Raw genomic sequence first — 22,272 nt, forward strand, 5'->3', positions numbered from 1 at the left:
AGAAAAAATATAGGAGGATAGGGTGAGAGAAAAGGGAGGGAGGAAAAAAGAAAAGGAAGGAAGGACTGAATTGCTAAGAAAGAAAAAGCCAATCAAACCTGGCAGATACTGGACAGATTTCCAGAGACCAAAGCTTGAAGCCTGCCTTGTGTGTAGTCCCTGGCTGTGCTGTGTAAGAGACCTGCTGCTTGGTCACCTAGTCTCAGCCCCAGACCCACCATTTTTCCTACACTCTCAGCTCATTTGCTGTCTGCAAACCACATTCCAGAGAGCTTTGGCCGGCTGGTGCTCTGTTGGGTTCCACCAGCAGGGGGCACTTGGGGAAGGGGGTGTTGAAGGTGAGACACAGAGCAAATGGTCGCCATGGCCTATGTTGCTCCTGCAACATCACCTGGGGCCCGGGACCTGGCACCACCCCCCTTCTTCCATTAGAACACACATTGAGAACTAGTCTCATTGTAGTCCCCCACAAATGTAACCAGCGGCTGGGCAGTGACTCTCCTTGGAGGTCTGAGCATGAGTCTTTAGGGTCTTTCCTCTGAGTTCTCAGGTCTAGAGATCTGTCTTGGGGCTCAGTACCTGCTTCCTAAAATCATTATCCCAGTTTTTCTCTTCCACTTTTCCAGCCTTCCAATTCCTACATTAAATCCTTTCTGTTGAAATACTTTGTGTTTCTGACTACGGCTTCTCCCTTCATAGACTCCCCTTTGTCAGTGCATCTTGTAAACATCCTGACAGACAAGAAATTCTGCAAGTTACCCAATAACATCCTGGCAGCCTAAATGAAACGGTAACTTTTTGATTAAGAGAATCCAAAACACTGAAACAACTGTGACATGGTCAGAAGTACTATTTTACCCCTCTGTAAGAAGAGGCCAGATCTTGAATTTGAAAGATTTTCATGGTTGGCCATCTTAAAGGAAAAGGACAATTCAAATAAACTTTTAATACGCAAATATGAAATCATTAGTTTATTTAATAGCACATTCTGAAGGTATAGTTAAGTATCTGAGTCACTATCAGGAATGAGAGGAAAAATTAACAGAAAATGAACTTATTAGAGGTTTCTATCAGGTTGTATAAGGAAGGTTAAGCTGAAAAACTGAACATAAATGGAAAAAACTGGAAAGTCACAGGTGAGGGTCTTACCATTATCTTGTCGCTGTCAATAATGGTGTTCAACCTGTGTGCAATGGTCAGCACAGTGCACTGGGCAAATTTCTCACGGATTTTTTTTTGTATTAACTCGTCAGTTCTGGAACCAAAAAAGTTGGATTTAGTTCAGTAAAGATAGGAGAAGCAGACTTAAGCCCTAAAACAATCATGACATTTTCATAATGTTTTTAAAAATCAAAAACATGAGATAGTTCTTAAAAAACTGAGTATAAGAAAACCTATTCAGAAGTTTCCTGTTTTGCATATGACGATGTTAAATATGCTTCCCTCCACTTGCTTGAAACTATCAAGAGTAGCACTGAGGAAATCTAGCTGTCTTAGGATGCCTAATAATATCGTTATCACCGTATAACTTCTTTTTGGTTTCTTCCTGCTTTCCAAAATTAACATTACCAATGATACCTTTGGGACAAAGAGAGTACCTGGAAACATTTCTCAGCATCATTAAATGTTTCCCATTTACCACATTTAAAGTTTGGATTCCAAGGTTCATGGGCCCCAGTTCTGTACCTCACATCCACATTCGCCGTTGCTTCATCAATGATCAATATTCGATTTTTCCTGAGGATGGCTCTCGCGAGGCACACCAACTGCCTCTGTCCGACACTGAAGTTCGATCCTGATTCTGCTAATTGGGTGTCCAATTTGCCAGGAAGATCTTCGATGCATTCTTTAAGCTGCACCTGTGGATGCAGAAAGAAGGACTTCTTCTTAACAAAGTAGTACTGACATAGACAAGCCCACTAGACACAAGAGCTCTGAAGTTCTAGTTCTTCTTACACATCTTATATGTCCAGTCACGTGAATGGGAGAGTTACTTCTAATTACTGTCTACTTAAAGATGGTTGTGTCAACTCAGGCCAGAACTATTCTCTGACTTAGGAGCACATGGATTTTTTTTATTTCTTTTATTTTAAAAAAAATTTTTTAATGTTTTTATTTATTTTTGAGACAGAGAGAGACAGAGCATGAGCAGGGGAGGAGCAGAAAGAGAGGGAGACACAGAATCTAAAGCAGGCTCCAGGCTCTGTGCTGTCAGCACAGAGCCCGACACGGGGCTCGAACTCACAGACTGTGAGATCATGACCTGAGCTGAAGTCGGATGCTAACTGTCTGAGCCACCCAGGTGCCCCTGTTTATTTTTAATTATTTTGTTTTATTTAAAAAAAAATTTAGGTTTATTTATTTTGAGAGAGAGAGAGAGAACCCGCAAGCAGGGTAGAGATAGAGAGAGGAGCAGAGACAGAGAGAATCCCAAGCAGGCTTCCTACTGTCAACACAGAGCCCGGAGTGGGGTTCAAACTCACAAACTGTGAGATCATGACCTGTGCTGAAACCAAGAGTCAGAAGCCCAACCGACTGAGCCACTCAGGTGCCCCAGGAGCACAAGCTTAATGGGAATCAAGACTCTTCTCTGTTGCCATCAGCAGGCATCATCTGTTCATGCATTGAGAAATATGTACTATGTTAAATAATGCTATTCTCAAAGTAAAATATGGAATAATTAATAATGTTCCTTCATAATTTTTAGATAAAAGGTAACAAAGAATTTACAAAGACAAAAAGCAAAAAACAGTGGTTGCTTGGGGCAGAGGGTTAACTGTAAACAGAGAAGAGGGAATTTTGGGATGGTGACAGAAATGTCCTAACACTGGACTGCTATGATGATTAACTACAAATTTACCAAAATCACTGAATCACACTTATAATGAGGGGATTTTCTGGCATATAAAATTATTTCTCAATAAAGTTCGTGAAAAGAAATCATCTCAGTGTCCCCCATCCCTGCCACATGATGCCCACGAGGAACCTCCCCCTTGGGATTAATTAAGGAAATCGCTCAAAAAATGAAGCCATTTTTCTCAATGTAGTCTAAACATTTAAAAAAGTTAAAAGGGGGCGCCTGGGTGGCTCAGTTGGTTAAGTGGCCGACTTTGGCTCAGGTCATGATCTCACAGTCCATGAGTTCGAGCCCCCACGTCATGCTCTGTGCTGACAGCTCAGAGCCTGGAGCCTGTTTCGGATTCTGTGTCTCCCTCTCTCTGACCCTCCCCCGTTCATGCTCTGTCTCTCTCTGTCTCAAAAATAAATAAACGTTAAAAAAAAATCATTTAAAAAAGTTAAAAGGATTGTTACGGTTGAGTCAAGCTTCCCAAAATACATTTTGTATAGGAGTTAGTACACTAAAGAGAAGAAAAAAAATTTTTATTGCAAGAAGCAAGGTTCTCTAAAGGTATAATCTTGTCAGCACTTTACCTTTTGGAAGGTTTTGAAGTTAAAAAAAAAATTCAAACAATGGCAAACCACAGCTCATATATTAGCAAATCTGGAACCTATTTGGGGGATGGCTCTTTCCCAAATTTAATCCATTCTGCTAGACCAGTCAAGTTCATTTACTTCAATCTCGTAAATGTTTTGCAGTGAATGAAAACTCATGAAAAATAGGGCACAACATCACATCTTATTTCCCGACTATGAGTTTAGATAGTGCTTATATTAATCTATCTTCATAAAACTGTAAGTTCCAAAAAACAAACTTTTATTTTTAAACACCAAAGATAAACTGAAACCACACAGTGGTAAAGCTCAGCTCAATGAATACTCATTTGGGAAAATTTTAACAAGACCAAACTCAGGCTCCACTAGGGAGTTAAAGAACAGAGAGTAAATACGTTTCAAATAAGAGACCAACGGATGAAAGGGTGATGGCCAATAAGCAGGGACACAGAACTACAATGTCAAATGACAAAACACAAGGGTGAGTGAGCAGTGTTTTTACAACATCCTAAATGCTGAAAGTACTTCTGTGAATGGGATTATTGTGCTTTTGATCAAAGTCCAATCCCCAGAAATGGGCAATGTGAGTTAGGATTAAATACAGTATTGGTACCCAGCATTAGCATGAAAGGTACATAAAATCTAAAGAGGAAGATCTGGGTAGTGGGGGCCAGTCCTTGCACTGAGAATTATGAAGTGGAAGATGTCCCTTTAGTCAACCTCTTCCACTACAAGGAGGAGGGCTCATGGGTGATTCTTTTTATGACACCCATTCATCAATCTATAGCCCAGGTGATGGAAACTGACCAAGGCTTTTATCAGCTCTGTCTTCTGAGCTGACTTTTGTAATACTTGTATAAGCCTGACTTTGAAGAAAGAACCTCATGCTTGCTCCTGACTCAGATGACAGCTCACCACTAGTCTGGTTTTTGATCCTCCTTTGGGTTGCCCATATCTGCCTGAAGAAGAATAAACAGGTTTCCCAGAAAACAGGCTTTTCTGAGACACACATTTCTTCATTTATGAATCAGGGTTGATTATAAGAATGATACAAACATGAAGGCCCTCTGTAGTGTTTTCACACATTCAAGTTATAATTAAGTACTAGAACCGAGAAAAAGGCGAGAGAGGCAGAACACAGGAAGTGGGAGTTACAACTGGAGAATCTGAAGACCTATCTGACTGTAGAATATTACCGTTCCATTTGAGTGAGATAAGGATTATGTAGGAGGATGTCCTTAATCTTATAAGGTATATATTTATGTATCTAAGGGTGAATTGCAACTTATAATGAAGATTTCTGCAATTTGTTTTCCAGCAGTTGAGCACCACAGAGACCGCAGAAAAGAGGAAGCAAATGTGGCAATATATTAACCAGTGAATCTAGGTGAAGGGTACATGTGTGTTCATGATACTATTACTTCTACTCTCTTGTGATTTAACATTTTTTATTTTATTTTAAAGGTTATTATTGAGAGAGAGTGCGCACACGAGTGGGGAAGTTTGTTTATTTTTGAGAAAGAGAATCTCAAGCAGGCCCTGTGCTGTCAGTGACATGGGGCTCGATCTCATGAACTGTGACGTCATGACCTGAGCCAAAATCAAGAGTTGGATGCTTAACCGACTGAGCCACCCAGGTGCCCCTGAAATTTTTTAAATAAAAAATTGGGACCTTGAAGCCAGACTGCCTAGGCATGAGTACTGTCAACTGGGCAAGTTCCTGAACTTTCTCTATCTTAACTTCTTGACCTTTAAATAAAACTGTAATAATTCCAAAGGTGTCTACCTTCTAACATTGGGATAGAAAACGAGTCAGTATGTGTAGGGTTTCCAACAGTGTTTGATACAAACTAAGAGATCAATAGGTATCATCTATCCATAATGTGGTCAGTTACCATCCCTTCATGTTCTGCTTTATTTTTCTTCTTCACCTATATCAGCACAGAAGCTTGATTACATATGCATTGGCTTTATTTTCCATCTTCTCCCTGAGATTTACTCCAAGAGAGTTACTGTCTCTTTTAATGACTGGAGGGGTTCTAGAATCTATAAGGATGCCTCTCTAAAAAGTCTTGAAGGGTACTTGTTGGATGTGTGAAAGAAGCCACAAGTGTATCCCATTTTGTGACATGTGTTCCTATAAAAATTGGAAAATACATCCATATAGATTATCTATACAATACTATTTTCTTACTAAATGTCACTGTAAAAGAAATGTATTCTTTACAACTATGTACCTTCAAGATATCATAATGTTGTACTTTAAAATGTACAAAGCATATGGGGCGCTTGGGTGGCTCAGTTGGTTAAGCATCCAACTTCGGCTCAGGTCATGATCTCACAGTTTTTATGAGTTCAAGCCTCGCGTCAGGCTCTGTATTGACAACTCAGAGCCTGGAGCCTGCTTCGGATTCTGTGTCTCCCTCTCTCTCTGCCTCTCCTTTACTCATGCTCTGTCTCTCTCTCTCTCTCTCTCTCAAAAATAAATATTAAGAAATATTTTAAAATGTACAAAGCATTTAATTAAAATTATAGTTTAAGGAAAACAGGTCAAATAATGGTATTCAAAATGACTTAGTATAGAGTACTTCAGATTTTTAAGCTTAGGAAAATAATTAATTACAGCAAAATTGAAAATAATAAACTGAATTTATAAGACACCCATTTCCATCATCATATACTACGTGTACTGAATCCACCAGGTGCCAGCACCCTCACAGGAGGTTAACACAGATGTCCAATGATCTCCACGTTCCGTGGAACTTTCTGACTTTTCAAAGAAGAAAGGCTGATGTGGGCTAGAAAGAGAAGAGAGACACTGAAATGCAATCAACAGGTGGACAAGGGCTTTTGCTAGAACAAAGCCAAGAGTAAATGAAGTAAAGGGGGAGCCCATTGACCAAAATACATGGCCCAGGGGAAACTGCAAATGCAACATGTCAGGAAAGCAAGAGCTGAATTACATTTCCCCATGTATACACTGCTGATGCTCAGAGTTCTTGGTCTTGGCTTCCTGTATAATGAGATGTACCTGTATTCTAATAGAGATACCATCAGTGTTGAACGTAACTAGATGGTTTCTCCACAGTTCTGACATGATGTACCATATTCTTAAAAACAAAATTTTTTTAATGTTTGTTCATTTATTTTGAAAGAGAAAGAGAGAGAGAGAGAGAGAGAGAGAGAGAGAGAGAGCGCGCGCGCGCGCATGAGCAGGGGAGGGGCAGAGAGAGAGGGAGACAGAATGCCAAGCAGGCTCCACACCATCAACGAAGAACCTGACGCAGGGCTTGAACCCATGAACTGTGAGATCATGACCCGAGTCAAAATCAAGAGATGGATGCTTAACCAAATGAGCCACCCAGGTGCCCCAATGTACCATATTCTTGGTCACATATCCCAGTATTAAAGCTGTTTTGTTTTTTTTTAAAGAAGTAACATACCGCTGAATTTCTGAGTTTTATCTAGTATGATCTTTTGCCCCTTGACTAATAAACTGCTTCATTTCTAGTCATTACTTATATTTAGGAACTGCTGGTGCTTTGCAAGTGCCCTTACCGCTACTAATTTCTAATGAACTTTCTTTGGTTTATGGCTATTTGTCAATATATGAAAAAAGAGCCTGGATGAGCTGGCCAACTGTCTCCCTTCTGAACACCCAACTCATCCAAGAGAGGAGGAGAAAACACAGCTAAGAAGACTTAAAAAAAAAAAAAGCATCTTTTCCTTTTAATTCAAGTTCTTAAAGAAGAGAAAATAGTAGTGCTCTCTTACTGGCTCTCAAGCCGACCCTGTGAACTTGGGTTCCAGTTTCCAGTTTGGCATCACTTGTAGACCAGCTGACTAGGGTGTTCAGTCCACCTTACAGGGAGCTGCCAAAGATACCAGGTCTCCTGCCATCTGTTAAAGAGCAGGACTTGTTATGATGCTCAGGTTCAGATGTAAAGGGACGCAGCAAGCCACGGAGACGATGGGTAGACTGAACAGGATAAATCCAGAAGAATCTGAATGGCACTAGACTTGTATGCTGAATCCTCTGTATGGCGTCTCTCCAGGTAAATGCACATACACTACACCATGGGTACAATTTTTAGGGAAGATTCTTATTCCATAGTGTAAAGGCCTGGAGATTCTAAGGAATCCAGGTAAAGAGTCCCTGACCTACTACAGAATGATCCCAACCTCCCTGAGCAGGCTCATGAAACCTTTACAATGACTGTGAAAAGGTCTATTGCATTTCATCTGCCAGGAGTATGATCCAGATGATAAAAGCAATAAGGTGCATGAGAGAAAATCTGGAGAATTCAGAAAAGTCAAAGAGGAAAAGAAAAAAAAAATCACTTATCATTACTCCCCAAATAAGCAAGGTTTATGTTTTGGTGCCTTCATCAGGTACATGTTCCAGAATCTATATATGCTTGAAACAGCTGGAATCATACTGTAAAATACAATGATATATCCAAGTTTTAAGAAAATCTGCCAAACCTTTCGTTGAAAAACATACACACGTCACGAAGAAACAATTCCTAGAGCAATACAACTCCGGCATGACTTCTCACTCTGAGAGGTAGCGCCGAAGCAATGAGGTCAGCTGCATAAGCAACACACGAAAACCACTCACTTCACTTTGTTAAACCATCATGTTTATTCCTATTTATAGGAAGTTCCAAATGCAGTTGAAAATAAAGGTAAATCTTACCATTACCACTTGCAACACATTACTTTTAGAATTCTAGCAGGCTACTAAATTTTATTTTAATTTTGGCAGAAGAAAGAAGATGAAATACAAGTGATGATCAAAGTTCTAAGATTTTATATGGTTTGTCTCCTAATTAACATTTCTTCATGGTCCTGGGACAATGTGTTTCTAGAGTAATTTTACTATCTGGGAATCTATGAGGAGGGATCTCAAGCTCTGAAACAAAGAGAAAAATGATTTGCCAGTAATTCCTGTTTTATTGAGGTGTGCCACAATTACACCATTAAGTTTATCACAGGAGTTCAAGAGCAGTGGATCGTCCTATTTTTCCCTAGGTTTGATGGCTAACTGTTGTTCTACACACCTCCTCTTCTAGAATTTCACTGGAGAAAGACTCACAAACTTAACTGAAATCAGAGATCAAGTGCTTTCAAGTAGGAAGGACAAGGTGAAGTATTCGGCCCAATTTAGGCAAATAAAATCCCTTCAGTTACTGGAAAGCAGGGTGGGTGTGTAAAGACTCAGCACTGACATGCCTTCAGAAACCAGAATTACTGGCAGGAAACCGTCGAGCTTCCAACTCTCCCTGCTCACAGTCACAGCTCACCTATAAACTGAAAGATTTCAGAGTGTTCCCTGGAAGGGTGACACTAAATGACAAACACACTGAGGCAAAACAACCACAATGTGAGTGATCAGTCACTGGGATCTGTGAGATTTTTTTTAAAAAGAAATAAGCCACACGTTCCCAAAAAGAAAAGATCAAATATTTAGTACCTATTTATTAGGTACTTTTTAAATGTTTATTTATTTATTTTTGAGAGAGAGGGACAGAACAGGAAAGGAGCAGAGTGAAAGGGAGAGAGAATCTCAAGCAGGCTCCACGGTGTCGGCACACAGTTGTGAGATCGTGACCTGAGCCAAAATCAAGAGTTGGACACTGAACTGACGGAACCACCCAGGTGCCCCTTAAGGGCTGGCTTTTTAAAAGCAAAAGACTGAGCTAGATCCCATGAGGGATTAGAAGTCCAAGATTTGGAAGTATGATGTGGTTTCTGACTTCCGGGAGCTTGGAATCAATTGCAGAATGAGGGCAAATACACAGAATGATTAGTGTTAAAATATACAAACCAACAGCATCTTAACAGCCGATATCCTTCCATGCCCTTCCATGCAAGGGCAGGGAATTTCAAAGAGATGGTCCAAATGGAAACACTGCACAAATAATAGAAAATCCTCTAGAGATGAATATATCGGTATAAAAACTTAGCAAAAGTTCCGGGGTCCTGTTACCTACATTTACTCAGTAGCATTAAAATGACACATTTGTCAAAAATAATTATTACACATTCTAGCTGTATTATTTACCTTTACAAACACTTTCTTATAAAACTTCAAAGCATTTCATTAGGATGAGCTCATTTATCTTTCAGTTAATAATGAAAAACTATGATTGTCTCTATTTAGCGGGTGCCCCCTAAGAACAGAGAAGTGAAATATACGTTGCAGGCTAACTGGCCACCAAAACTTGAATCCATAAATATAACCTCAAGCTTTGCTGAAGACAAGTAAGATACGTATCTAGTTGCTTTGCATTCTAGGAAGAAAGTTAACCGTGAAAACATGAGACACTTCATTTTTGGTTCGCATCATCATCAATACATACATTTTAAGTATATCCACGTCATCAATGTTCTCCTGGGTGGTCGACAGTCAGTTAAACCAGTTAAGTTCCCAGTAACTACCTGCAATGTTCCAGAAGTACGTACATATATACTGATGGTAACGAGTTTACAATAATTGCATTTGATAAGTTACCTCTGTTAAGGCACTCCACAGTTCCTCGTCCGTATGTTCATTAAAGGGATCCAGATTTTTCCTCATTGTTCCAGTGAATAAAACAGGTTCCTAAATATTCCAGAATAGTGAATGTTATTACTGTAGCCTCTTTTCATTTTATTTCGATGCTAAATTCCAAAACAGAATTAAAATATAAAAACCAGAATTCACTATAATCGTTAACACGAAGGTTGCAGATGCCTGTTTACAAAATAGTATATCTATTAATTTTCCATCCTACAAAGTTTGACCCCCAGTGTCTTCCGGACCGCTGAACACTAACAGAAGAAACTGCTGAAGTGTGTCGTCTTAAGAAGAAACTGAAGAAGAGAAATGAAGGTTTGGTTTTTGAAAATGCTCTCCTAGTAATATCTGCTTAAACATGAAAAACAAGGATATAATTATTTGAGGGGCTTTACATCAAGAGATGTGAGTTTATTATCAATCCTGGTGTGACACTGGAAAACACCAACAGGACGATTAGTTGACATTTGTGACTCAAAGCAAACTCTCAGGTATGTTCCCATTTGCACTGATGAAGAAGCCAGGATATTTCCTCCTTCGGTAGAAGAGTTTTCTTGGATTGGGAATCTGTCCCCATGTGCAAAGGGGACATCCTGTTTTTTTGTCCAAAGAGAATGTAAACTAATGGGCCCAGTGGCGCCTTTATTCTCGAGGAGATGCCTATGGTTTTGCATCAGCTAATCCCCACATTATCTTGTCTGTGCATCAGGATTACATGCCTCACAGAACCTCGTTATTAACTGCAAGGGGAGGATAACCTGAAACCCATTGTGACGTGCGTCATAATAAAATGATTTTAATTTAAATAGCTCTTCCTATTCATGTGCTTCAGGAGGAGCCACAATTAAATTACTCTTGCAATATATGCCTCTTTCTGGGTTTCAGGAGAGAATCTGGTGCATAACCTTAGGTAGGCCATTAACATTTTCTTCTGGAAGGCTCTGATAACCCAGGCCGTAAGAACACGGACAGCAGACACTAGAGGTGGTACAGCACCGAGATGCACACAGATGGGGGAATCAGAGAAGACTGGACTCTTCCACAGGCATCCAAGCACGGCTCGAGGGAATCACCAGCCTCAAATCTTGCCTGACCTTGGGGCTGGACTATTCCTCCTCTCTTCTCAAAAGCCTGAGAGGACTAAGAAGGTAAACTTTTCTCAAGCCGCGAAGAAGAATGACACTCAGAGAGCCTCCTGGACCATCTTTTCCTATGGTCTCAATTTTAAGACTGAGGAGGGGGGCGCCTGGGTGGCGCAGTCGGTTAAGCGTCCGACTTCAGCCAGGTCACGATCTCGCGGTCCGTGAGTTCGAGCCCCGCGTCAGGCTCTGGGCTGATGGCTCGGAGCCTGGAGCCTGTTTCCAATGCTGTGTCTCCCTCTCTCTCTCTGCCCCTCCCCCGTTCATGCTCTGTTTCTCTCTGTCCCAAAAATAAATAAAAAACGTTGAAAAAAAACATTTTTAAGACTGAGGAGGGACAAATGGATGCAGAAGACAGAGACGTGTGCCACCAAAAAATTGTGCATGCCTGAAGGCAAATTCCAAATATTGAAAGACATTTAAAAAGGACCATCATTTTTATAAAGTAAGTGGCCAATATGCCCCAAAAGCACTGAAAAATCACTGGTCATTCAATGTTTCAAAAATAAATTACTGAACTGCACGATCCCAAGACCCCAGTTAAAAGTCACCCTTAACTTTCTCATAAGCCTTCTCCCTGCTGCATCTGTGTTTTTCTCCTCTTCTTATAAGGACACTTATCACGGGATATACGCATCACCCAGTCAATCTTGAGATCCTTCACTCAATTACACCTCCAAAGACCACGGTACCAGGGGTTAGGACTTGGACATATCTTTGGAGGAACCACAATTCAACCCAATACAGCACCCTTTTTCCTATTATCTACTGCAATACTTATTTTATCTTTCTACTATTTTAATTTTGGGGCACGATTTTATATGCAAAGCTTCATAAAAGAAAATTTTCACTGTCATAAATAAATAGTCTACCCTAAAACTACCGAACTTAGGACCAAAGACTGAACAACAATTTAAGCAACAGTAAGAGTTCCTTGTCAGGGGAATAATCATCATTCTATTTGGGATTTTAAATTCTTCATTCATCCTACTTCAGAAATTCTTCAGATTCTACTTGATCTTACTTTGTAATTATCAACTCAAAGAGTCCATCAAGGCCAATGCGTCTCCTCCTCCAGCTGATTCTCTGAGGTTTATAAAAACGATGGGGGAGGGCTGCTACCCAACCTTCCTCACTTCCTGATGCTCTGCCCCGTCCTGCCAAGGCTCTGAACCATGGGCAGTATCCACTCTGGGGCCCAAGCTGAGAGACTCTGAGGACTGGTGGTTAAGGAGATGAAGGGGCTGAAAGAGAACAGGCTAAGGGATGGGCTTCAAGCCAGTGAAAGAAGTGGGAGGTGGTCTCTGCTCATAGCAACCACGAGCCTATCCAGGTTTACATGACCTGTTGGCCTTCATGTGCCTGTCACAGCGCAAATGCACATCTGGTAAGAAGTCTAGGAAAAAGTGTCCACCAGGCTTCCAAAGTACACTCTATGGAAGTGTTACCTAAGCTCACCTACCAAAAAACTGCCTTGTTGTTAAAAGACAGACCTTTCTTCCTTTGTGAAACGATGAAAAGGCCCTGTATCTGCCCATTTGGGAGCCACGGTTTGGGTGGTTCAACAGGACAGGCACAGGAGCACACGTTTAAAGTTCGATCGTCTACTTCATTAACAGGAAGGGTCCCTCTCGTCACCCCCTTCACATTTTTCTCTTTGGGAAAGTTCCTGAAATGGATCCATCTCTCCAAAGACTGGGGCACTAATGTGGGATTTGTTGCCGAGATCGAAGTTGCTCACTCTGATGCTGAGCCTGCAGCAGCTTTATGCTGAGTTTTAGACAGAGACCTCAGCTATCTGTAGGCCTTAAGGAGGCCCTGCTAATTATCAGCAAGTCACTGCTATCATAAATAGAAAAAGTTACATTTTCAGCATTTCCCAATGCAAGAAGGGTCCCCACTTAAATCCATACAGTCAATCTAAAGGGATACAGCAGGTGACTGCTCATGTTTAGTTAGCAGCTATTAGAACAAAGTAGTTCAGTAAACTAGAATAATTTTTTCTGTTATGATATGCCAAAGATGTATTTCAAAATGAGCACAATTTCGTTCAAAACATGAATGAAGAGAATGATTTATTAAAAGATTAGCTGAATGAAGCTGCCTTTTTCTTTAAAAGCAGCAGGCAATTTGTTAACAGTGTCTGTTTTACTATGCCCGTGTGCTTTATGCATGGTGCTCGTTTTGGTTTCTATCTATCCCGCTTTTATCCACTTGCCAAGTAAGAAACCACTATATTATCTTCAAAAGGTGATAAAAGTATTCACAGGAGACACACACTGCAAGAGCAGATAAGGGTCAAATTAATTATCATTTCTGATAGATACTATTATTTAAAGTACCCACCTCCAAGCAATTGAAGTTAATAAACTAATCTTACAATGAATAAGTGTTGTAAAAAATGTTTGCAGGCAGAACATTTCAGTGTAGAGATTTATGGTAGGACATACAACCTTCATGTAAACATATACACTAAATATATTAGCCTAAGTATATATTTTTCTGAAGGTACACAATTAAACCTCATTTAATAAGAGTTAGCTGGCATGCTATGGTTAGGTAAACCAATGTTTTTGTTTGGGGTAATATTTTAACTGAAACATTAGTATCAAACCTGGTTGTTGTTTTTTTTTTTTTTTTTATCAGTTTCAAGTTGACTTTTTTTTTCTTTTTATCTTTTGTGCCATGTTCAGCAATTTTTTCCTTTGTTACAAACATACCACAAGTTCGTATCAGCCATGTGACCCAAAATGGCCACCTCTGAATCAAAGCATTTGGCGTAGTAAATTGATAATCCCTCAACACAACGGGGAGACTGAGAACCATGGTCTTGTTAGCCCTTTTGTGTATGCTACTGGAAGACAAACCTCTCATTATCCCAAAAAGAAACCCTACCCACTAACCTTCAGAAGCTTAAAACGACCCTGGTCCAAGACAAAAACCATACAAGTGGTTACAAACCAGGCAGAGAAAGCACAACACTTTACTGTACCCTAATCACTCCAGCCCCCAACCAGGAAACCGCCCTCTACTAAAATATATCCCCCAGAGCGGCTGCTGGTTCCATGCGTCCTGACAGCTACATTTTCATTTCTGAGCCGAGGACCTTTATTAAGGGCAGCTCGTCTCCCAGTTGCAAGAATGAGACAATCACCTGAAGTAGCTTTAAATCTTGATTTCCTTTTTTTTTTAAATCCTGTAGCCCCTGAATGAACCAATCATCATCCATATTCAGAAGAAAAGAACATTGTTTGCCGACAAAGGAAAAAGAATTTAAGTCGTGTAAAGTCCTCTTTCGATACAGAAAGGTCAGGAGCTCTGGGGAGCAGTTCCAAGGGCTTTAATGAAGACTTCAGTGTCAGAAACAAAAGGCCGACTCCATTAGGCTAGAATCCAGTTGTATTTCTTTACTAGTAACAGCATACCCACCTCTTCTCTCTGAGTTTTGTTCTCAACAAGGGAAGAAAAAAAAAAGAGAGAAAAGAAAACCAGGTAATAACGAAGAAGTCTTAAAGAGACAGCTTCGCTTAGCCTTTTCCAACCCACTGAGGATAACCCAGGGAATAGAAATACCAAAGGAGCACAGTGGACTGCTTAAAAAATATCTAGGTTTTGCTTTGATTTTAAAAAGTCTATTAAATATAAAAAGCGAATCTGTTTAATCACGATGAAGATGATAGCTGTTGATCTGTGCCAACCCTTGGGGTGCAATCGTAAATAATGAATTTGCATGGGATCACTTTTCAACTGAAAACATTTTCTTGGTGCCAAAAGGAAAGGGGCCTTAGATGTAGAGAATCCATCCAAAAAAGTTTTGAAATCCGTTTTTCCAGATCCTTTCAGATAAGTAAGTTATTCCCTAAATATAATCTCATCTTGCTATTCTCTTTGGGGAATGCGTTTAACTATTTAAAGACGCAAAGGAAGCGCAAAGGAGCGCACACAAGTGTCCATTTTGGCTACCCATTCTGTTTGTAAAATTATTTAGAAAGCACTTTCATGTTTTACTTCCTCCATAAATTGTACAAATCAAGGAGTACATTCAAAGAATACGGTGTTTTCCTAAGTTCCCTGCGGGACTGGCCCCCAACTATCCCCACCGCCCCCTTGCCTCCCGTTCCCACGACGGCCCTGGCTGCTATCACACCTCTCCCAGTTCTGATCTCTGATGGCGTGGTCAGCAGTGACTGAGACGAGCCTGGCAGCGCGGGCCGCCACGGAAGCTCACCGCTGCAGCCAGGATCACAGCGACACAGAGCCAGGGAACAGGGCGCCGACCTGGCTCACCTAAACCGGGAACTCCAAGCAACATGCCTTCATTCTGCTCTGCAGAGACAGCTCCAAACTCCCTAGTTCCCTAAATCAGGGTGTTGAGACACAAGGAAACGGTTTCCTATTCATTTTGGTGGAAAGAGTGGTGGAAGTCGTCCTTTAAGGGACCAGGCCAACAGCTGTTCCCACCTCTGCAGCCAGTCACACTGTCAAGAGAGAGGGCTCTCAGCTCTAGCAAGGTAAGATTTCGAGTATCTTCTCCTGACGCTAGCCCATGACACGTAAGGGAATTAACCCCTTTTCCTGAATTGATTTTCTTTTAGTGCTGAGTGTGCCTTGAGTTAACTGTATCCAGCAGCCTTTGTTTCCTTACTGGAAAACAGGGCTGACCCTGTAGGGCTGCTGTGAGAATCAGGACCACCACCAGGGCTCGAGGTATGGGGCTAACATGTATCAGGAACCCAGCCAAGCAGGGAACAGTGAGGGAACGTGGTTTTCAAACTGCAGGTGCAGCCAACGGATCATGAAATCAATTCTGTGCCTCATGACCATTTTGTCTTTTCTATGAACTAGAACAGAATGGATATAATAGCAAGTAGAGTGCAGAGCACTAAGAGTAATCGTGTTTTGTGGAATATTTGTGTCTGCATGGGTGTGCCCACGGAATTGTGATACACAGCAGTTGTAGGGGGGACTGCAGTCAGCAATGTGCTCTGGTCCCTGGAGGAGCGGTTACCTGCCTGAGAACATCCTCGACATAAACAGGAACCCTGGCTCTGCCACATGCTCGTAAAGTGGGTTAAACTCATTGTGCCTCAATTTTTAAATGGGTCAGATGAAGATAACCATATAATTGTGAGGATGAAGGCGGAGACAGTAGGGAAAGAGGCTCAAATATGTGAAGGATTCCACAAATATTAGGAGTTATTCACACTTGTGTAACTCATCTGGGATTAAAACAAGCACAGAAATTGGAGACACAGCCTCCGGAAGAGCTAGAAAAAAGCGAGCATGTGGGGGGAGTGGAGAAAGGATGCCAGGGTCTTCAGGGGGCACTGCAGCGTATCAGTGGGGTACAGAGCGGTGGTTGGGAAAGAGCAGGTGGGAGGGAGGCCAGAAAACAAAGTGATGTTCTCTCTTGCTCCTTGCGAGAAGAACGCTGATAGGTTTCTGTTACACTTTACCCTCGAATTCTTACTGTGCACACTTTTGTTTCACTCTTTTAAGTTTATAGAAATAATCTGGTTTGTGTGATAAGCAACAGATGTAAAGGAAATCACCAAGGATCACAAAAACATAAATAGAAATTAAAGAGCAAAGTCCTTCCAGAACCTGTTACTTACTTTTACGTAAGTAACCAGAACACCCAAAAGGCTAGTGCCCTGATCCTTAGTAAAAATAGTTACTATTTCCTAAGCATTTCTAAGAGCAAGGCATTGGGCCACAGACGTTTTCTCATCCGGTTAAATCTTCATGACAAATCTGTGAGGCATCAATTACTAGACCTGGCTTAAGGACGAGGACACTGGAGCTCGGAGGCCAAGTGATGTCATCAGGGTCACTCACACAGTTCTGAGACTGGGCCGGAATAAAAATGTGGGTCATGTGATCTTAAAGATTCTATCCTGGCTGCCTCCTAGAAGATACCCTGGGACCCTTTACACATTACACGGTCTCTCTAGACTCTCTTTAATCAACAAACATTGCCCCTTAGAGACAAAGGCACACAAAGTGAAAAATGAAAGGTTGTGTGTTTACAATGGTTGGTGATCATTATCTCCATGGGTACAAAGCTTAGTACTGTTTTGTAAGCATGCTCTCCGGAGTATGCACCTACAGCATGCTCCAAAGTAGGGTGGGAAGTTATGGAAGAGGACCAAAACCTGTGGTGATGTCAAGGTGTATTTAGTCTTTGCTCAGATGTGCTTCCAAAACATTACTGGCAGAGCCAAGAAACATCCAACGTTATTTCTTTATTTATACAGTTCTTTTATGTACACAAGCATACAACCATTTCTTATTAAGAAGCATTAAAAATAACACGGGACGTGTTCCTAGGTCCTTTCATCCAAGGACATGAAAGTACTTTACAGGCACGCCCATTGTTTCTGCTCACTAATCTCGTTTGGCCCATTTCAGAGATAGGTACACCGAAATACAAAACTTGGGAATTTCAACTCATTTACTTTCTACTGTAGTCACGAAGTCATGAATCTAACAGCCAGAGGAAATCTTTAAACATAGGGGTTGAAAGTGCTGCAAATTTCTTTCCATTTTTCCTGAAAGGGATATTTTAAAAAACAAATTTCTTTTTTCCGAATGGATAAAATAGATGAAGATGATGACAAGGTGACAGGTGGAAAAAAGGTCACCAGATGTACCGTGAGGACCATTTCATAATGTATGTAAGTACCGAGTCACAGTGTTATACACCTGAATCTAATACTGTATGTCAATTATTCTTCAATTAAAAAAAAAGAAAAAGCATAGAAGCATCAGGGATAGGAGAGTTATTAAATATTTTTTTAATTGTGCTAAAGTACACATAACACAAAATTTACCACTTTAATCATTTTTAAGTGACCAATTCGGTGGTATTAAAATGCATTCACATCACTGTGTAGCCATCACCACCGTCTAGGTCCACAATTCTTCTTTATAATTCCAAACTCTGTACCCATTAAACACTAACTCTCCATCCCTCCCTCTAGCCCCTGGCGACCACCATTCTACTTCCTGTCTCCAGGAAACTGACTGCTTAAGTACTTCATAGGAGTGGAATCCTAGGGTATTTGTCCTTTTGTGACTGGTTTCTTTCACTTGGCACAACGTCAAAGTTCATCTATGCCTTAGCTCATGTCAGAATTTCCTTCCTTTTGCAGGCCGGATAACAGTCCACTGTGTGAACACACCACACTTTCTCCACTCACCTACCTAAGGACATCTGGACCACTTACACATTTTCGCTCTTGTGAATACCTATGGGTGTACAAGTACCTCTTAGAATTTGTTTTCGATGATTTTGGCTACAAAACCAGAGGTGGAGTTGGTAATAGGATAAGATCATTCTATATGATCATTCCTATGTGATCCTATTTTTGTATTTTTAAGGAAACTCTGTTGTTTCCCACAGTGGCCTCATTTTATACCCACACAAGCAATGAACAAGGGTTCAAACTCTCCCACTAACTTCCAAGTACTTGGTGTTTTCTTTCCCTTCCCTCCCTCCCTCTCTCCCTCCCTTTCTTTTTTTTTTTTTTTTAAGTAATCTCTATACCCAAGGTGGAGCTTGAACATATTGACCCCAAGATTAAGAGTCACATGCTCTACTGAGCCAGCCAGGTGCCCCAGTGTTTTCCGTTTTATTGATAGTAGTGACTATTGGGGATGAGATGGCATCTCATTGTGGTTCTGAAAGGAGTATCCTGATTTAAAAAAAAATTTTTTTTTAATGTTTGAGAGAAAGAGAGTGTGCGTGCACATGCATGAGTAGGGGAGGGGCAGAGAGAGACAGAGAGAGGGAGACACAGAATCTGAAGCAGGCTCCAAGCTGTCAGCACAGAGCCTGATGCAGGGCTCAAACACGCTGATGGCAAGATAGTGACCTGAGCCAAAGTCAGATGCTCAACTGACTGAGCCACCCAGGCTCCCAATACCTTCTGAATTTTTACTGAAACTGAAATGATGGACCACAAGGAATGAAAGGTGCTTCTACTGTGCATTATCCAATCACTAAAACATTTCCTGAAAGTCATACTTCTATTAAGAAGCAGAATAAGGGAACAGAATCAAAGCCCAGAAAGAGATGGCCAACTGCACCCTCCATCATCACAGCAGCCAGGTCCTGGGTCTGCGAGCAGCACTCCACAGCCGCTGACCCAGTCCTCACAACGGTTCCAGGAGATGCCTTTTGTGGGAGAGAAACCTGAGGTCCAGAGACATGGGATTCCTTGTCCTGTATTTTTCTCACTATTCTCTACTGCTTCCTGGTTACAATCATTTACTAATGGCTAGATTCTAAGTCTCCCCAAAGCATCCATATACACAGTAATTCTCAAAGCCCACCAGTTTCACAGAAAGCCCTCCATGGAGAGAATTACCTTTGAGAAGTTACATCTCCTACAGCAAAAGTCTACCACTAAAACATTTAAAATCCACATTTCCCTACAGAAGCCTCTCAGGAGCTAAACCTATCATTCATCATTTTCTTTTCAGAATCATGTGGTTATCAGTGGATAACTCTGGGGTACTTGGGGAAGTTAGAGTCCAGACATTTCACCGGGTAAGTTATTAAATCACACACACATGCACGTGCACACGCCCAAAAACAAAACCTGGTATCCGATGAAAATACTTGCTGTTAAAAATATGTTCTATTGGGGCAAAAGGATCAATCCTTCAACTTAAAAAAAAAAAAAAAGGAATAAAAGTAAAAGCAATTAAACTTAGGTTCTCTTATAAAAAGGACATGTGAGGATGCTCTGACTTGTATACCTGAGGTATGATGGACATTTTCTTCCTTAAGTCGTGGAGCCCAATTTCAGTTGTCAAGATCTTATCAATCCAAATTTTACCTTCTGGTTCTGACAATCTAAAAAGGGCCGAGATGAGGGAACTTTTTCCAGCTCCTGTTCTTCCCACAATGCCAACCTGTAAAGAGATCCGGGAGGGATTAAGAAGTCACAAAACACAATGTATCAGGAGAAACTCTGGCTGTTGAAGACAGATTAAGGAAGTTCTATACTGAATGTAGTCCAAGAGTTTCTCAACTTTGGCACTGTTGACATTTTGGGCTGGATTATTCTTTGTTGTAGAGAGCTGTCCTGTACATTGTAAAATGTTTGTCTCTATCCCTGCGCTCTACCTACTAGATACCAAAAGCACCTCCCGATTGTGGCATCCGAAAATGTCAGACATTAACAAATGTCCCTTGTGTCCCTTCGGTGGGTGGGGGAACTGCCCCTGGTTGAGATCCATTTGTCTAAAGAAAAGTTAAAAATAGCACAATCAGCCTGCCAGCAGTGAAAACCCAGCAATCTACTAAGTGGTTGATAAGTAAGTTTCAAAATTAGCTTTATTCCTAGTGTCTGGTTATTTTGAACCTTGAGAATTTCTTGGATAATTTTAGTTTGTCAACAAGTCAGAAGCAATACATAAACAGGTAATCATTTTCCCAGAATTCTATTACATAAGAGGTGATATAATTATTCTTTGGTAGAACAACCAAATCATTTCTGGCTATTAAACACCTGATTACATTCTGTCTCAAAAGGAAACATCTTAACGTTTTAAAATGCAAGTCTCAGTGTCTTAAAAAACAGTAGCCAGTAGCTGAAATACCCATAATGAGATCATCATCGACAACAACAACACAAATAGCATTTGCTATTTATATGGGGCCTTTCATCTGAGCAGTTCAAAAGGCATTTTACAAAGTAATTAATACTCACAATTACCCCCTTGGGAAAAATACGTGTCCAGTATCAGTCTGGTTATTAGAACCAAAGCACAAGGAAATTAAATACACTGACAATAAGATCAAAGAATCAATATAAAGCAGGTAAAATGCCAGTCAGGAACGAAACTGTATTGCACAAAATTGGTTTTCAGCTGTGTGCATTTAAACCTATATGCAGAAACTGTTGTGTGGTTTTTTTTTTTTTTTTTAAACCAAAGAGCTTGCCCAACTACAAATTCCCTGGTGGGAGCTTCCCAAGAGATGGTATCATCTCATCTAGGTATCTGGAATCAATGAAGGGCACAGGACAGGCTTTCAAACATTTGTAAATTTTTAAAAGTCACAACTTTCAACAGAGAATAACTTTCTGAGCACTGATTCTATGCTGGGAACTTTACATATTATCTCATTTGAGTACTTCCCAAGTTTTAAAGCTTAACTTACACAATGATCATTGATGGCATTTCAAGAGTGAGTCTACTTTTATAGAGATAAACGTTAGGAAAAGTGGCTTCACCAAATTTTATAATCTTCATAGCCACTTTATACCTTACAGTAGGTCCTAGTTTATATTTCACAGATGGGTCATTTTCTGAACATGGGTAGGTCCTAGTATACTAGTCTAGACATACATGGCTTCTGTGTGCTTCTGTGTATTTCTCCGTGTTCTCAAATGTAAATCAACAGGTATCAAGATACAGGCAAGAATTGTGTCTCTGAGAACGTGTGGATGTTCCCGTGCTATCATCACAACTAAAACTGATCCATCTGTGCAAACTGGAACATTTGTAGACTTTTGGTAAAGGGCTGGGATATGAGAGGGGGGCAGAGGCCTGCCCACAACCACAGGTCTGTGGTCTCCAAACTCGTAAAAACAAACAGGAAATTCAAAGAAAGCCTGGTTCTGGCTATTTCCCTCTACTCTCCAGTCACCAAAACCATAGCCTGTGTCTTTCACAGTTCACCAAGAGGTTGTATTACATAAGAGGTGTATTACATAAAAGGAAATTTCCCACGGAGAATATCACCAATATCAGTTAGTTTACATTCTCAAAACCAAAGAAATACTTGAAGATACTCTTATTTTAGCTGATTTGCAACTATCCCCATATGTTTTCCCAACTAGGCTGAGGCTGGTTCCTGACAACCACACCAGCACGTTAGACATTTCTAGATCAAATCTAGATCAAGTTCTCTTTCTAGATCAAATAAGAGATAAACACAAGGAAAGTGGCTTCACCAAATTTTATAATCTTTATAGCCATTTTGTACCTTACAGTAGGTCCTAATCTATATTTCACAGAGGAGTCATTTTCTACACATGGGTAGGTCCTAGTATACTAGTCTAGACATAACATGGCTTCTGTGTATTTCTCCGTGTTCTCAAC

At 40.7% G+C, this 22,272-nt stretch overlaps 1 protein-coding gene and 1 long non-coding RNA gene across 5 annotated transcripts in view; both read right to left on the reverse strand.

Moving 5' to 3' along the window:
• The window catches only part of ABCC4 (ATP binding cassette subfamily C member 4), a 370,199-nt gene that overhangs the window by 21,922 nt on the left and 326,005 nt on the right, over window positions 1–22,272 (reverse strand). For all 4 annotated transcript variants that reach the window (XM_053217139.1, XM_027065098.2, XM_053217143.1 and 1 more), the window contains 4 exons: window positions 19,921–20,076; window positions 9,971–10,060; window positions 1,687–1,859; window positions 1,150–1,255 (listed from right to left, as the gene is read on the reverse strand). In XM_053217139.1, coding sequence (XP_053073114.1) covers window positions 1,150–1,255; window positions 1,687–1,859; window positions 9,971–10,060; window positions 19,921–20,076 — 525 coding nt within the window. The remainder of the gene's footprint in view (window positions 1–1,149; window positions 1,256–1,686; window positions 1,860–9,970; window positions 10,061–19,920; window positions 20,077–22,272) is intronic.
• LOC128314522 (uncharacterized) lies at window positions 6,620–9,954 on the reverse strand. The gene is made up of 2 exons (XR_008296263.1): window positions 8,006–9,954; window positions 6,620–7,861 (listed from the first exon to the last, which is right to left on the reverse strand). It is a non-coding gene; the product is annotated as an uncharacterized LOC128314522 (long non-coding RNA).

The sequence above is a fragment of the Acinonyx jubatus genome, chromosome A1 (assembly GCF_027475565.1).
Source record: "Acinonyx jubatus isolate Ajub_Pintada_27869175 chromosome A1, VMU_Ajub_asm_v1.0, whole genome shotgun sequence".
Lineage (NCBI taxonomy): Eukaryota > Metazoa > Chordata > Mammalia > Carnivora > Felidae > Acinonyx > Acinonyx jubatus.